General features: G+C 43.4%; 1 protein-coding gene across 17 annotated transcripts in view; it reads right to left on the bottom strand.

The window, feature by feature from the left end:
- AGBL1 (AGBL carboxypeptidase 1) overlaps positions 1 to 14,865 on the bottom strand; it is a 487,401-nt gene extending 472,536 nt beyond the window's left edge. For 16 of the 17 annotated variants that reach the window (XR_007379113.1, XR_007379116.1, XR_007379112.1 and 13 more), the window contains exons 1-2: positions 14,770 to 14,865; positions 14,368 to 14,495 (exon numbers count right to left, since the gene is read on the bottom strand). Coding sequence is in view for 4 of the 17 variants with exons in the window: in XM_048956254.1 (XP_048812211.1) it covers positions 14,368 to 14,418 (51 nt within the window). In the remaining 13 variants the exon portion in view is untranslated. Of the gene's footprint in view, positions 1 to 14,367; positions 14,542 to 14,769 lie in introns of those variants that run through there. The other variant, XM_048956253.1, reaches the window with a different exon arrangement.
- Between the last annotated feature and the right edge of the window lie 620 nt (positions 14,866 to 15,485).

The following is a 15,485-nucleotide window of genomic DNA, read 5'->3' as shown; positions in this document are numbered from 1 at the left end:
TCTGTGTCTCTAGGGCTTTCATAGCTTTTGCCCACAGGCAAGTACTCCTCCAAATAAAACATGCAAATTACAGAGAGTGTTTACTGTGAGTGTAAGCATTACTGTTACAAAAAAAAAAAAAAAAAAAAAAAAAAAAAAAAAAGAGAATGCCTGGAAAGAAATCATACAGCATTAATTTGTGCAGCACGATGTTTGCTAATAAATATTTTATTGGGGGGAGAAAGAAATATGAGGCTGTTATTCACCCACAAAAATTATAAATGCAGAATTAAAGAAGTCACTCCTACAGGGCAACAGGTAGCATGTTTTCTGACAGCACTCCTAGTAAATTAATCGTTGGATATAGTGTATAACCACTGGGGGGGGGGGGGGGGGAGGGAAGAGTCCATGCTAACCAACTTCCAGAGTTGTTTTGTTTTGTTTTGATAGGCTGAGGAATAGGATGTCCAGTTCCAGGTTGTTTGTTCATTTGCTTGTTTTAAAATAACCTGCTCCTAAACAGGGGAGCAGAATTTGACACGTTCAAAATACGCCCTTCTTTTTTCTCTTACCCTTCATAAATTTGCTCACACAAATAGCAGTAGTTGGACTAACTGTCCACGTAATGATGCTTGCATCTGCAAGAAGATTTCTCATTCCCTGTACTCAGAGTCTATGAAGGAGAAATCCTGGTGCGCAGTTGCACCTAATGAAACCAATGCAAGCCTAGGGGCCAAGCAAAATCTCTCCTCACTTGCTCTAAAGACCTCCAGAAACTACTGGGCTCCCAATAACTGAATCCACACTTAAATTAGATTCTGCTCCGCCAGCGAGGAGAAGGTGTGCACAGACTCAGCTATTCCACAATACTAGCAGTATGGGTTTGCCATCTGGACGTCTTCCCACACCTGACTCCCTGGTCTCCAAATAGCCATAAAACCAGGCTCCCTGCCTTACGTTCTGCATCTTGCTGGAGCAGACTGCTTTTTCTAATTTAAGTGGAGCTAAAAATTCACACTAAAATAAGAGAGCAAAAAAATCCCTGTGTGCCCCCATCCTCAGCCTCACAATTCAGCCAGCTGTGTTTTCTTGTTACTGGGGGGATCTCCAGAATTTCACTGGGGAACCTCAGAATAAGAAAGTATTGCAAAGTGATTACAGCTAAAATTTTGTTATTACTAAAGCACTTTGTTACATCATTACTGTCATCATCAAGCCTTAGAGGAATGCTGAGAACTTACGATCTTGTTTCCCCTGCTCCTAAAACATCCATATATCCTCAGCATTGTCACCATCCTCTGTGGTAAACTGCACTTGTCTCACCTAACCTTGATTACCTCTGCTCAGGAGTCAGATAGGTCAGGAAACACCAAGGAGGAGGGGAAGGGAAAGGCTCTATTTATAGAATGGAAGGAGGACCTTGCTGCTAGGATAATGTCCTAAGTGACCTCTTTAATCCTACAAGAGAGGCATTCACAGCTGTGTGGGATCACGTAGCCCTCAAACTGTATGCAGGGCAGCCAAAGGGCCTCTGAGAGCATGACATGTGGTCCAGCGAATCCTTGCTCCTGTTTGTGAGCTGTGCTTGCTCCTTCACACTTATGTCCAGCATTCCTGACACCCCATTCACCCAAGCACCAGCCATTTTCCTTCCTACTGATGCTCAATACCAAGCCAGGCCCTGTGATTTACTGGATTTTATACCAAAGGAAATGTTAAACACTCAAAAAAAAACTTCCCTTTCTCACCTGATGCAATTAGATGCAGGGCTTTTTCCCATCTCCATTGACCTGAGGTCAGGTTTTTGGTCATCCTTGCTTGCTCTTGCAACCTTCTATAACACACCAGTTCACACCTGGGTTCAGTAATGAGGTAATGTTCACATCAAGGACAGACAAGCAGGTAGGGTAGACAACCAGGACTGTGTAGAAACAACACCTGAAAGGCAACTTTCTCCATGTTATTGTACTGGACTTTGCTCCTGATCATTGAGATTTAGGTCTTGTTCTCAAAAGATACATGCTACAGACTTTGGGACTGAACTGCTGCAAGGCAGACACGAGCAAAGTCCACACTTACATCTGAATGCCTTCGAAACACTAAAAGGTGTTGAGATGTAACAGCTTTGACTGAACTGATCTCCAGCCAAAATAACTTGGTGAATAACACTGTTGAAATCATCTGTGCCAAGGAATCTTACTATATTTAATGCAATAAATTGCACCAACATAACACCTTTCATCACAGGATCACAGATTTCTTCACAAATATTAATTAACACCTGCCCCACCACATCCTTCCTCATGAGTATCAGATTCATTGTCCCTTGTTTGGCTGCAGGGAAATATCACCTAGTGATGCCTAAGTGAATTTCCCACCATCTAAGTAAGTCAGTGGCAAAATCAGATGAGGACTTGAAACATCCATTCCAGTAAGATGAAGAAGAGACCAATCCCTTGTAGGGAATCTGAAAGCCAAACTGGGAAATAATATCAGCGAGTCCTAGCCCTCCTTGTGCAGTGATACTCATCCTTGTGTCCAAGCATGGGGGAGATGCTACACTTTACTCACGATCCACAGAGGATCGTGATCTGAGCCCTCAGTTTTGCCTGCTGTGTCACCAAGTCTCCAGACCTGTATTACTTAACTTCAAAGCAAGGTTTTTCCATCATCTGTGCCACACTGTTCACGTATCACACTAATAAAGCTTTCGCACCCAGATGCTTGCAGGAATTATGCTCTGTTGGGCTGCAATTTCTTGGATGCCTTTAGCAGAGTAAATTGCTTTTTCTTGCTTGCTTTTTCTCATACCAAAGTGCTCTGTGAGTTTAAAAAAAATACAGAGCTATCCTTCTACACAAGTTCCTCTTCACATATAGTTTGTTTTTGTCATTTCCTCCTCTCATACACCTCTAATAGAGCAATTCCTTTATTATGCAGAACTGATGGCAAAGCACATTATTCTATAACCTTATAATTCTTCTGTTGAGTTGGAAGCATTAAAAGAAGGAGGAAACTTTGAGGAAAATCAAATCACATGATATTCTGAAGAATTTCAGATATCCCTCTGAACACTTCTAGAGTTTTTCCTGTAATTTCCACTGCAGGTAAATTCTCAGAGGACATCTATTTCACCATAAGTTGCCTGTGACACCTAAAAATTTTCACTGGATTTCATGTTATATCATCCACCTTTTTCCTTGTAAGATCTATTCTTATTCTAATCCTTAAAATTAGCCTAGCATGTGTCTCTCATTCACTTAATATTTTACATAGCATTAGCTATTCTTGCACAACAACTTCCATACACATGCTAGCACCTACTGCCTCTTGGTATTTCTTGGATTCATACCTTGGTTTATACCTGTACTTCATATTACTTTACCTGTCACTGAACTTTTTAAAATATTAACATTTCATCCAAATGTTGCTCTGTTACAGCTACACAACACAACTGCTACCCAAACTTAACAGGGAAGGATCTGTTTTTCCTATTCAGCTGTAGTTTTCCTCTAGCAGGGAGGAAAGAGCATCATGAAACACGCTACAACTTTTCTTTGTGAGCTTCTGTAGCTGTCACTCCAGAGAATGCTCTGTCTTTCAAAGGAGTGGATTTATGAATTAACAAAGACTTTTTCCCCCCTCAAGCAAAGCCATTTCCCAGAATACAATCCTTGGAAAAATTCCAGATGTACTTGCTTTTTAATAAAGCCACAGATGTTGAAGTGTAAGCATGTGCAGGTGAAAATAGACAACTATAAGCAAGGACAGCAGTGTCTTCATATCTCTGATGTTCCTGATCAGGCAGGGCACCATGAAGCCACAGGAGTCCCTCCGCCTAATCTTAGCCTGCCTTGGCACTTCCTTCCATAACGCTGCATTCACTTTGGGCTTCTCTCTCTGTTCCAGTGCTAACACCCCATTTGATACACTTTAGCCTGACATCAACCTGTACAGGGTGATGGAAAGGAGCACTATAAGGTATATTCTGGTTGAGACTCACAGTAGTCCTTTCTCTTGCTGAGATAAGCGTCCTTATGTGTCAGCCTACTCCACTTTCAGAAGTGCTTTCTGGAGCAGTAATGAATATGCCTTCAATCAATCAACACTTAATAATGATGATTGAGGCTAGGGTAATGGAAGTATACTGTTAATAACTACTGTTAGTCACAGCTTATTTTCTTAGGGGGTAGAACGTGAAAGTGAAAATGAAGAACCTATTTTTTCCATCCAGTCTAAGTGAAAAAAAATAAAAATCAAACAACAAATGAAATTTGGCATCCGTAATGAATAGCAAAGTCTGCTTCCAAATCCTTAATGATTCAAAGTAGTATTACAAGTAATGTAAAGCAGAACATCTGTCTAACTGCATTGCTGAGACCCATCTGTCTAGATTTTCACAGCAACCTCTAAAAAGCAAAGCCTTCAGCTCTACCAGTTTTTTAAGAAGTATGACAGGGTACACCATTCACCATCCACAAATTAAAAACACTTATCTTCAACCCAGATCCCATTTAAGTCATCCAGAAAAGGCAAGCCAACGCCGCCATATTAAAGGCAGGCATGTTTGGGACTTCCTTCAGCTCTTGTTACTTCAGTTCCACAGCAGAGAAGCATTTGCAAATTAAGTGTTGGCCAGTCAAGCTAACAGGCATTTTGTTAGCTCAGTGAATGAGCTCAGTGCTGTGTTCGTACTCCAGGAAGAAGTGACAGGAAATAAATTTAAAAATACGAGCTCAGTGTTCTGTCTGAGACAGTATCTGCTTTCTGAGAGTAAGGTGAATTATGTTGGGAATACCCCAGTAGGAGATTTGGTGCATGCCAGAGCCTAATCCAATACTTTCATCCAATGCCAGCACATAGAGACCACCACAATGTAGTTGTGTCCTTATGTTTGAGCATGATTTCAAGGAGATCATTGGTAGAACAGGTCACCATAAGCTCTGTCAGGACACAGAAGGAGAGCTCAGCTAGGAAGTTTTCCAGACGCTTAGATAACCATCTCATAGATAAAACCCTTCAAAGTTTTCTGTGAGATACAGCTTTAGCTACGGGATCTTTTGAAACAAACCACTCATAAGCATGGTTTTCATTGTAGATGAGAATCATTTTAGTGCATCTCTAATTCCAGCTGTCCCCTTGAAATCCTTGTGCATTATGGGGAAATCAGGTGACCTAAGTCCTATTGGAACACAAACTTGAAGAAAACCACAGCCAGGCACACAATCTTCAGTGGCATCTCAAGCTCCTTCCCCTTGTTATGGCACACTAACATGGGGCAAATGGCCATTCAAATGCAGGAGATTTTCCCAAAGAGGAGGCCAGAAAAAAAAAAATATTCAATACCTCTGCTGTCCTCTACCCTCTCCAGAAACCATGAGGATGGTGCTAGTTTACTACTGGAAAAACAGAGGGTTGAAAGAGTTCAGTTTGTTCCTCTGACTTCATCAGATTTGTATTTTAATCATAGGGAAAGGTCAGGTGGACCATTCGCCCTCCCCTCCTTTGCAGCACAGACAGGTGGGCATTCCCTATGCCAAGCAAACTGTTCATGTTTTCCCTGCCTGTTACACTCCTGCTTGTCAGGTTAATCCTGAATGAAATAGAGAGCCAGCTTCATCCTCACTGTAATCTCCCACTTTGACCTTCCAGAAGAAATCCCACAAAAATAAGAGGGTGGTTGAGAACCATCTGCATTGAGTCCACTACACGACTGTCATCTGCTCATGGAGTAACTTGTTGTACACTTTAATTTGGGAAGCAATGCGATTGCTTCTCAGCACTCAGATTTGACAGATGAAGTTCGGTACTATTTAGCAATCAAACAAAGAAATCAGGAGGCACAGATATTAAATGAATTTGATAGAGAGAGTTTTTAGCAGTCCTGAGAATAAAGCCCAGGAGTCTTGTTTTGGCCATCAATATTCCACCATTCTGTATGTTGAAAGGGAAGAAATAGGTAGAATAGTGAGGAGGAGCAGATCAGTCCAGCGGGTAAGAACTCATCTCCATTTACTGTAGGGATCAAATTCCCATTGGGAAACCTCTGCTTGTAAATTACACCAACAATTAATGCACATAAAAGACTTCCCAGTAGTGGACTGCAGTAAAATGCAATGCTGTAGTGCTTCCATGTCTCTACTGTCAGAAAAATAAAACAAATGTTCTGCCTTCAAGCATCCCTTGTTGAAAGGTGGAAAAAAAGGCAAGAACTCCTTGGTAGATTAGTTATTTCTTCCACAGGACTCTTCTGTGTCAGAATTACTCAGGTTTCAAAAAAGACTCACCATAAAAGTGTTGCTGTACTCATTAATTCCAACTCAACCTACAACACCTTTAAAGAAAAAGCTGTGTTCCTTCCAGAAAAGAAATCACAAAAAAAAAAAAAAAAAAAAAGACAGCCTTGCTCTCCAAACCCCCTAAGGGAAGGAGGTTTCACATTGCCCAGGGAATTTCTTGTTGAGCAGATGTTATTCTGTCAATCAATACCCAGTGCAAAACATTCATTCTCTTCTGCGTAGCTTAGTACTGCCTGTGGGCAGAAGGGTCTCTATTATATTACCTTTGTCCTTTCCAGGAGACATGAAACAAATGACAAATTTTTACTTCTAAAAACCTTAATTTCTTTATAATATGGCAGGTCTCCATCCAGTAAAACAAAAGCCCTAACAGTACAACGGATCAGCAGGAAACACCGAGTCATGGATGCGAATTTGTTGCACTTTCATTGATTCATATTCTTGCTTCAATAGGAGCTTTAAATTAACTGCCTTTTCTGAAATAAAAGCACGCATTCCTTCTGATGCACACAGTTTACAGGACTGTAGGCACTGAGGACTCACTCCTGTCGACTGTGCTGGACATTCACACTAGAGCTGTACAAGAGCAAACTGTATGGCTTCTTTCTAACACTCATTCCCCACTTTCTGCGTCAAACTTGATTTTGTCAGTGGGGAGCAGAAGGACAGTCAGGTGAGATTGCCTTACACCATCAGGGTATCCCTGGAGAAGATCGTAGGCCCCTATCAAGGAGTGCACCCCACCACTTTCCAATCTCATTTTGGCCCTAATCTCCCTCAGCAGCCCAAAACAGCCTGTTCTGATCAAGAATCAAAGTCCCTTCCCCTGTGGAGAGGAGCAGTGAGCTCAGCACGCCGAATGGCTTCAGCTTGTGGAACAGGATTTGTGTCCTATGGCACATCAGGCTCTGTAGGCCAACAGGTGCAAATAGACTATCGATGAGACAAGCATTTATTAACAGAACAGAGAAACGCAACAGGGAATTATTTTACGTCCAGGTCTGGTGAGAAGAATGTAGTCATGGTGCTAAAGTCTGGCATGGCACAACAGCAAATATGGGTGATCAGTGTGTTTGCACATAGGGGATTCACAAAGACAGGAAAGCCATACAACAACCCTAACACAGCGAAGGGTCACCTTCCCCCCCAAGGAACAAGGCTAATTTCATAAGGAGCAAGCGGCAAGCATCACCTCAGTTCTGTACTTTCCCTGGGCTCTTCAGGAAGAAAAAAAAAAAAAAGGGGGGGCTTTCACCTTCTCTTCCCTCAGAAGTACAAATTCTCCCTCTGATTTTCTCACGAGCGTAGTGAAGATATGCGCTGTGCTACCCATCCTGACACAAACAGGAGAGATCTCACAAAACCAGTGTCCCTTTGACAGGCACATCTCCAGGGGCAGTTTTCAGCCCTGCTATCTCAGGATGAGCAGCGCAAAATCCACCCCCTTCTCTTAAACTCCTGGAGGCGTTGTTCTCCCTGTTAATGCACACCCATGAAACTGCTGGTGTTACAAGACGCTGCTAAAGTTCACCAATATCAGCCCATCCATTTTTCGATACGACCTTCTAGGACTCTCTGCTAAGTGTAATGTAATAAACTGTCATTCAGAGATGCCCACGAATGCATTTTCTACCACAGACATTTTCCCATTACAGATAAAGCCAAGAGGACTGCTCCAATGCATAGGAGAGAAAAAGTGCGTGAAAAGGATTGCCAAATCATTACAGCACAACGTAGCATAATACATTGGAAATAAGATTATGCTATATAAAGAAACATAAGCAAGATCTATTCAAACAAACATCTCTCTGTATGAAAACAACTCTTTTCATGTATTTCACAGAGGGGAACTATTGAAGCCCAAGAGAAGGTGAAAGTGGAAATTTTCCATTGACACAAAGATATTGACATAGTATATTAATATTAGGCGTACAAAACAGCCATGGAAGCACAGTAACCACCAACAATATCTGTGATTTACAAATAGGAAATCAAATGATTTGAATATTTTTAACTCGTATGTGAAAGCTAAGTATGTCTTAAACAAATGCATTTACTTTCTTACATAATGTAGCTTAATGTGCATGTCCATAATGCTGCAGTTGTCCAAATAGTATAAAATATAAATATAAAATACAATATAAAGCTGCTCACTGTTGTATAGCACACCATTATACTACATATGAACAGCTGACTATAGGTGCAAAGTCAGGTTGAGAAGCATGGCTTTTAAATTGCTTGTGTCACCTCACTTGGCCCCCTGGCATTTTTTGTATTATTTATTATTACCCAGTAACTTGTTTTATTTCACAAAATCCCTGCTCCTGTATGAGCAGTGCACGCTTCCCTTACAATTACCCTGCATAGATCTTTGTCCTCAACATTTAACGTGTGGTTCTGTACATTATTTATTGTGCTCAACCCAAGCCCCATACTGAAACAGAATTATTGATTCACTTCTGTTTGAATCATTATTTCAGCAAAACTTCACTTTTTTCTTCAACTATTAATTGCCTGATCTTCTCTACCACCAATGGGAGGCACAGTGGGATTATTAGCAATTTAACACGTGATTAAGCCAGATGCATTGGGATGTAACCCACTTCTTCAGCCCTGCATTCAAGTGATTTAGTGACAAAACTATCCCACCACATTTGCATTTCTACAGCAAGAGAGCCAGAGGGTCTCCAGGAAAGGACAGAGTGAAGCTGACTTTTCTTCCTTGGCAGAGGAAGTCCTGTTCAGATTTCTGGGGCCAGAATACAATGCACTTTCCTGCTCATCCCAGCTGCAGCTAATGGTGCTCTGATCAGCCTCTGGGTAGATCTTACACCTCAAGGTCCTACATTTTCATTAACGCAGTCACAGGGAACTCTGAAGAGCCCAACTGAAAGCACTGTCAGAGGACTGGCAGCATGCTCAGAGAAACAGCTGCAGCCAGCCTGAGAACAGAACAAAAGCTTGGTCTGAGCTCAGCTGGTGGAAGGGTTTCAGCAAAGCTCAAAACGTGCCTCAGCTGCCTCTGAGGGCTTTCAGCGTTCTGCACTGACTCACAAGAATGCCAAATGTTGATATGTCTTCCATGGCCTTGTAGGAATTTGGGGTTGATGCCCAGATGTTGCCTCCTTTCTCTCTTGATGGTGCAAGGGCTCCTCCTGCTTAGCAGTGCCCCACGGTGGTGAGCCAGGAAGTGCTCTGAATTACCTTTATCTCCTTAGACAGAGACAATGTGATAGCTGAGGCAAAAAGAACAAGCAGTGACTCTGAAAGCTGTGATGCTGATCTAGAGAACCTCTGTAGAATTGCCTGCAGAAGAGTATTTCTTCTTTAAAAAATGAGCATATGCAACCTATGTCTTTATGCAAAAGCAATAGCAGATAACCAGTTCTCAATTACCCGAAAAAAAGGGGGATGGTCACAATGCAGTTAAAGAAAAAAGGATTTGCTTACCCATCCCAAGGAGGAAGACTCACCAAATACTCCAAAAGGAAGGACCTGCAGCTAGAGACCCTTCCTTTGTGGCAGCCAGCCCTTAAATGAGGCTTAGGGAGGGGTGGAACCAGGAATTGCTTTCACCTGTGCTCCCAGGGCTGGCTGTGTCCCTCCACCAGGTGCTCAATCGTTGGCTCAGACCATGACTTAGCAATTCCCATACAATGCTACTTTGGCATTAGAGACAGGAGACTACTGACAGAACATCCAGTGTTTCCCTACAATGGATTTTCCTTGGAACACCATATCCAAGTGCCTCACTGATCTAACTGCACTGCTTTTTCTGCTCCAAAGATAGAATATTTTTTGTAAGGAATAGGAGAACACTAAATCCACTGCTGTTTACTTTAGGTATAACAATCTCAATAAAACACAGTTAATGAACCACATGAAAATGACCATCTGGTTTTGAGCTGAGTTTTCTTCCCTGTAAGAGTATTCAACTAACCCCTAGCATGCCAAGCTGCCTCCCAAAAATACAGAACCAAACTCCAAACTCTCCCACCTCCTGTGCAAACCAGCAGGTGTTCTGCTTGCTGAGAAGTTCCTGGTGTTTTACATCCATTTTGCTCAGTCCCAGGAATCTCAGCTGCTCTACTGACGGTATAAGTGCAAGGATGCAGAGGAGACAAAAGCATTTTGCAAAATGCATTTATATTCATTGTCACTGGAGCAGCACAGATATCTTCCCACTTGACTTTAGGATAACAATAGAACTGCCTTGTCAGCCAGCCAGCAAAACAGCTCGGGAGATGCAGCGCAATGGAACAGAGAGGTTCAAGTTAGCAAACAGTGAATCCTGCATCTCTTCCCTGCTGGGCACCACAGTCATTCAGACAGGAATCCCTTTACACAGATCACATCCTCGTGGATACATAAGATTTTCACCTCTTTCCTTTTGAACCATAACATTCAGAAACCTTTGCAGTCCAGCACAGTAGGGTTTAGTATGAGCCAAAGATCTGCCAACAGCCCCAAGGGTTGCCAGCTTAGTGGAATATGCACGCAGACAGTGTGGCTTTGGGAAACATGTGAACACTGTGCTGAGAGCCAACAGGAAATCTGGGACTCCTCAGGCAACACAGTGCACACTGCCATGCAATAAGGAGATGTTCTCAGGAGCAACCAAGGCAGGCTCATATCTCGGCCTGGCAAGCAAGGAAAAGAGCAGGGAGAAAGCAGAGGAAGAATCAAAATGTTGCTTACTTAGCATGCATCTGGAGGATGGAGTGAGATGAAGCTGGGATAACCAGCAGTATGAACACGGATGCTCTAAAATCACAAATGATTCAATAATCTGGGATGCAACAAAAGATGCTGCATTTTCTATTGCTCCACTTAACCACTGATAGTTTTGTTTTTTTTTAATCAATGCCCACATACCTCCTTTAGGCATTAAAATAAATAGGGGATCTAAACCCAAATCTGTCTGGGATTTAGTTTTAAGGAGGCTGCCTGCAAAACATCAGAGTTTTTCCCCTGAACATAAGCTGTACGTGGAGACGATGCTGATTTTTAGCACGGTCTGACTGGAGAGTAGAGTGAAGAGTAGTAACCAGCCCAGCCTTGGTGTAGGTTACTGGACTGGCTAAGAAAGACAGAGCAGAGCTCGATGCAAAGACATTACTGTGATGCAGAGATGGGAACAGAACAGGATGAGAGACGAATGGGATAATTGTAGGAGCAGGTGGGATAGGGAGAGTCAAGAAGAGAGACCAAAGAAGAAAGTATCAGGGTTAAAAGCAAAATAAGAAATAACAGAAAGTACCTAATGGTTTGGCACTGCAATACTGATACAAAACCTGTGAAAAAGGGAGAGGTTTTTCTTAAACATGAAACTCACATTTGAAAGCTGTACCTTGTAAGCAGTGAAGCACTTCTTACCAAGGGATCTGAAATGTCACGTCTTCCCTGCAGTGACATTTCAGTGACAAAATGCAGCCGCGCTTTAAAAGCAGTTTTTTGCTTTTCACCTTGTCACTTTTCAGAACATCTGTAACGAGTCATGCTCCATGAGTTTCTGCTGTCATTGGAGGATCATGCTCCCTTTTTGCTCTGTTAACAGTTCTGAAGAACTCAAAAAACAAAATGCGTTTCTTTCTTTGACTGGAGCAGGAATTCTGTGACAAAGTGCACAGTGTCAACAGTTCTAAGAGTTTTGGTCTGCGTGAGACCATCCTTACCAAAGCCAGGTTGTGAGACCAGGAGTCTGTGCCAGGAGGACACAAGCTGGATTGCTCTCTCAGCTGAAGGTGATAGAGCATTTCTCAGGTGGATACATTCCTCAGATTGGGAAGAATGATCCATGCCAGTGCTTGGAAGTAAGATAGAAAACTAGTTGTCAGTGTGTGACTGAAGGAACAAGGCTGGTTTTGTTCTGAGGTCTGCAAAGAGCAGCTTGGTGGGTGAATGTTCCCTCATGCTCCAGCTGAAAGCTTTCTGTAAACAAACGAGACTTAAAACAAAGGGAAAATACACAGTAATACTGTCCTGCAGAACATCCTGCTGTACTCAGCAGATATGTTCTTCATGCCCAATAAAATAATATGAAATAGTTTGGCAATTTGGCAGGACACAAAAACAAAGCCACTGTGTTTTGGACAGCTGTTGGAGAAAATAAGAAGTGTGGAGAGATCATATCAGCAAATGCAAATGTCAACAAAAGTCATTATTTCCCAGGCCAGCACTTCCAGACTGTGACTAGCAAAGGTCCTTTTTATCTCTGAGTTTGTGTACCTGGGACAGGTGATGGCATTGGAGAGATTCACTGATAAAGTTTTGGCTGAAGGTAAGAGAGGAGGAGAGGAATCAGAACAAATGAGAGAAAGCCCGTCGCTCTTCTTTAAGTGAATATGAATTTTTTGGAAAGAAGGTTGCTGTACTAAGGTTAGATTTGTTGGTAATGCTGTGGTTGAACGCTCAGCAGCCTTGCATTTTTGCCAATACCCTTGCAGTTTTGCCAACTCTTTCACTTGGTTCTAGGTTCATCCTCTTCCTTGCAGCTTTGTTAATGAATCACATATATTAAATCACAGATCCCAATTTATTCCTGTGCCTTGTCCCTTTCTGTCCCCAGATTATGCACAGAGCACCAGGACTGTTAGCGTTAGAAAGTATAAGAAGAAACAGATGTACACTCAGTTCTCAGTTATCCAAAGTAACAGACTGTAACCTGGATGTGGCAAAAACACGATCTAATGCAAAACATGCATTACACATGCTGAAAGAGCAACAGGGGCAGGCAAGTTACACTGCCATGAAAAAGAACAGTAAACAACTTTCATGTGTGCCCATTCTTCTGCAGAACTCATCGCCACAGGGTGCCATGGAAGGCAAACCAGAGTTTGGCAATGTTATGAGAAATACAAGTTGTTGACAGTTACACAAGCTTGGATAAAGATGTCAAGGCTGATCACTGTGTGCAGCTATGGTTCTGGAGCCAATTACGTACCATGGGGTTTTACGACCTTCTATACACATTTCTGACGGGTCACAAAAACCTTCAGAAACACAGGGCTGAGGGACATGAGCTCTTGGGCTGACCCAGGAGGTAAGTCTGTTTCACACAACGTGCTCCTTATTTTCTGATCCTGTGCATGCAGTAGTGCAAGGTTTTGGTGATGCATAAAGCTGTCAGAGGATGCTGCTGCCCCAGATGTAAAGATCCTGTAGCGCACACTGCCCCAAACTCTTGTCCCCGTGGGGCTCTGACCCAGATGAGGGCACCTTAGAAATGCAGACAATTGGAATTTCACCATAAACTAGTGAAAACTAGTCTAAAAGCTGTTTTCTGCACAAGCAACTTGTCCTGGCAGAACAATTCCCACCCACTACTCATGACATAACGGTATCTCATGAATGCATAGGTTCCCTTCCAAAGCACGCATCTCATTTCATAGAGTGGGTCATGCCTCCTCACCTGAGAGACCACAAGGAGCACATACATGCTGGGAGAAAAGAGAACCAAGGGGATACCCTACAGACAAAGGAAGAAATACTTCTCCTGTCCAACAAGTGTGATCCTGGAGTGGAACATTTCCCTCCCCTCTGCTCCTCGGGGACATTTGCTGAGCGCTCCACATCTCACCAAGCCCAAAGGAGGTTTTGCTGCTTTTCTGAGAGTGCTTCGGGGTCTTGGTGAAGTAAGTTTGACAGGGAAGAACTTGCAGCCTCCAGGCAGATCTGTTTACTCATTCTCCACGGCGCTCGGAGCAGTGCTGCACGCTGCTGCAGCTCACCTCGCTCACAGACTGACAGTGCTGTCAGGTCCCATTCATCGCAAAGCAGCCGATTCCTCACACCTCCCTCATTCCCCTGCTGCACACAGCAAGATTGCAGAAGCCGAGGCACTGCAGACAGGGCTTGGTGATTGATGCATAGCAGTAACTGCTAGCGTTCGTCTTCGGATAGTGAAACTTCGTTTCATAAAGGTGCTTTAGGGTGGGAGGTGCAGGTCAGGACTCCTGTGTGCTGATGCTTTTAAAGACAAGCCAGCAGGGAGCTCCTAAGAACAAACTAAGCTCAACAAGTCACTGCTGGTGAACTAAAGAAGAAAACAAGCCCAAGCACCTCTCTCATTAGTTCAAGCTGTTCTTACCTGGAGGGTGGAAAGAAGGACTTTCAAGCCACTGGCTTCTTGTTCTGCCATGCTGCTCCCCACTCACAATCTCTCTCGCTAGCAGCAAACAATGCAGCCAGAAAGCGTGCCTGGCTGCTGCCCCTGTGCTGTTTAAGAAACGAAGAAGCTAAACACAGATCCCCAGACACACGCACACTGCTACCACCAATAATCACAGCAATGCAACTCTAGACCTCAGCAGGAGAGATAAATGTACCCCCTCCCGCCGAGCTCTCCCACTGTGACAAGAAGATTAATCCCTATATAAAGAATCCTAGGGATTAAGTAAAGTGCTCAGTAAAGGTCTGGGTGCTTGGTGTGTGGCAAGGGGGAGTGTGGGGAGGGTGGCAATAGCAACAAGAAAGCAGAAGAGCTACAAACCTCAAAGAAAGCCAGCGAGAAGGGAGGGAGCTCACTGGCTGCCTGACAGGCCTGACAGGCATTCCCAGCTGATCCGTTCCAGACCCTGCGTGGATTTGGCTCTGTTTGACTCTGCTCCTGTGAAACCGGAGATGTTGAGAAGGCAGAGCGAGCGAGAGAGATGCCCTCAGTCTTAACGAGCGCTGACAACGAACGGAAGATAACCCAGCATGAGGGACAGGTGGAGTGGTATCACTGAGGCTCACGGAGAGTTTTGAGCTTCCAACTGCGACGCTTCTCTCCAGTTGCAACCATGAAGGCCATGGACAGTGCCCCAAAGCAGTCACAGGGCAGGGAATGCATGCAGAGGGCGCTGTGTTGCAGCATGGCAAAGCCCAGGGAAGGAGAGTGCTTCCATCCTGTGTGGCCTCTCTTCCCCTGCAAAGTGCAGTTTTGGGAGAAAGTTTGCTCCAAGGGCTGCTGCAATGATTCACACGTACCTCTTCATGTATGTAAGGATTGTAGCTCAGAGCAGAGTTTGTTCCCTGGTGCATGAACCATGCTGGAGTACAGTTGTAGTTGAAGCTTGGATTTTTAGGAGGGCACAGAGTCCACATGTAGCTTCAGCTGGATGATATCAAAGGACTTGGTAAGCAAGGAGGAGCAGGTAAGAAAGATGAGTGGAGAGCTAGGTGAAGTTTTTCCAGGGACATTTTTTCAATGTGAAAACATCACAA

The sequence above is a fragment of the Lagopus muta genome, chromosome 10, assembly GCF_023343835.1.
Source record: "Lagopus muta isolate bLagMut1 chromosome 10, bLagMut1 primary, whole genome shotgun sequence".
NCBI lineage: Eukaryota > Metazoa > Chordata > Aves > Galliformes > Phasianidae > Lagopus > Lagopus muta.
Note: the sequence above shows the minus strand (reverse complement) of the source record. Positions and strands in the feature narration are given on the sequence as shown.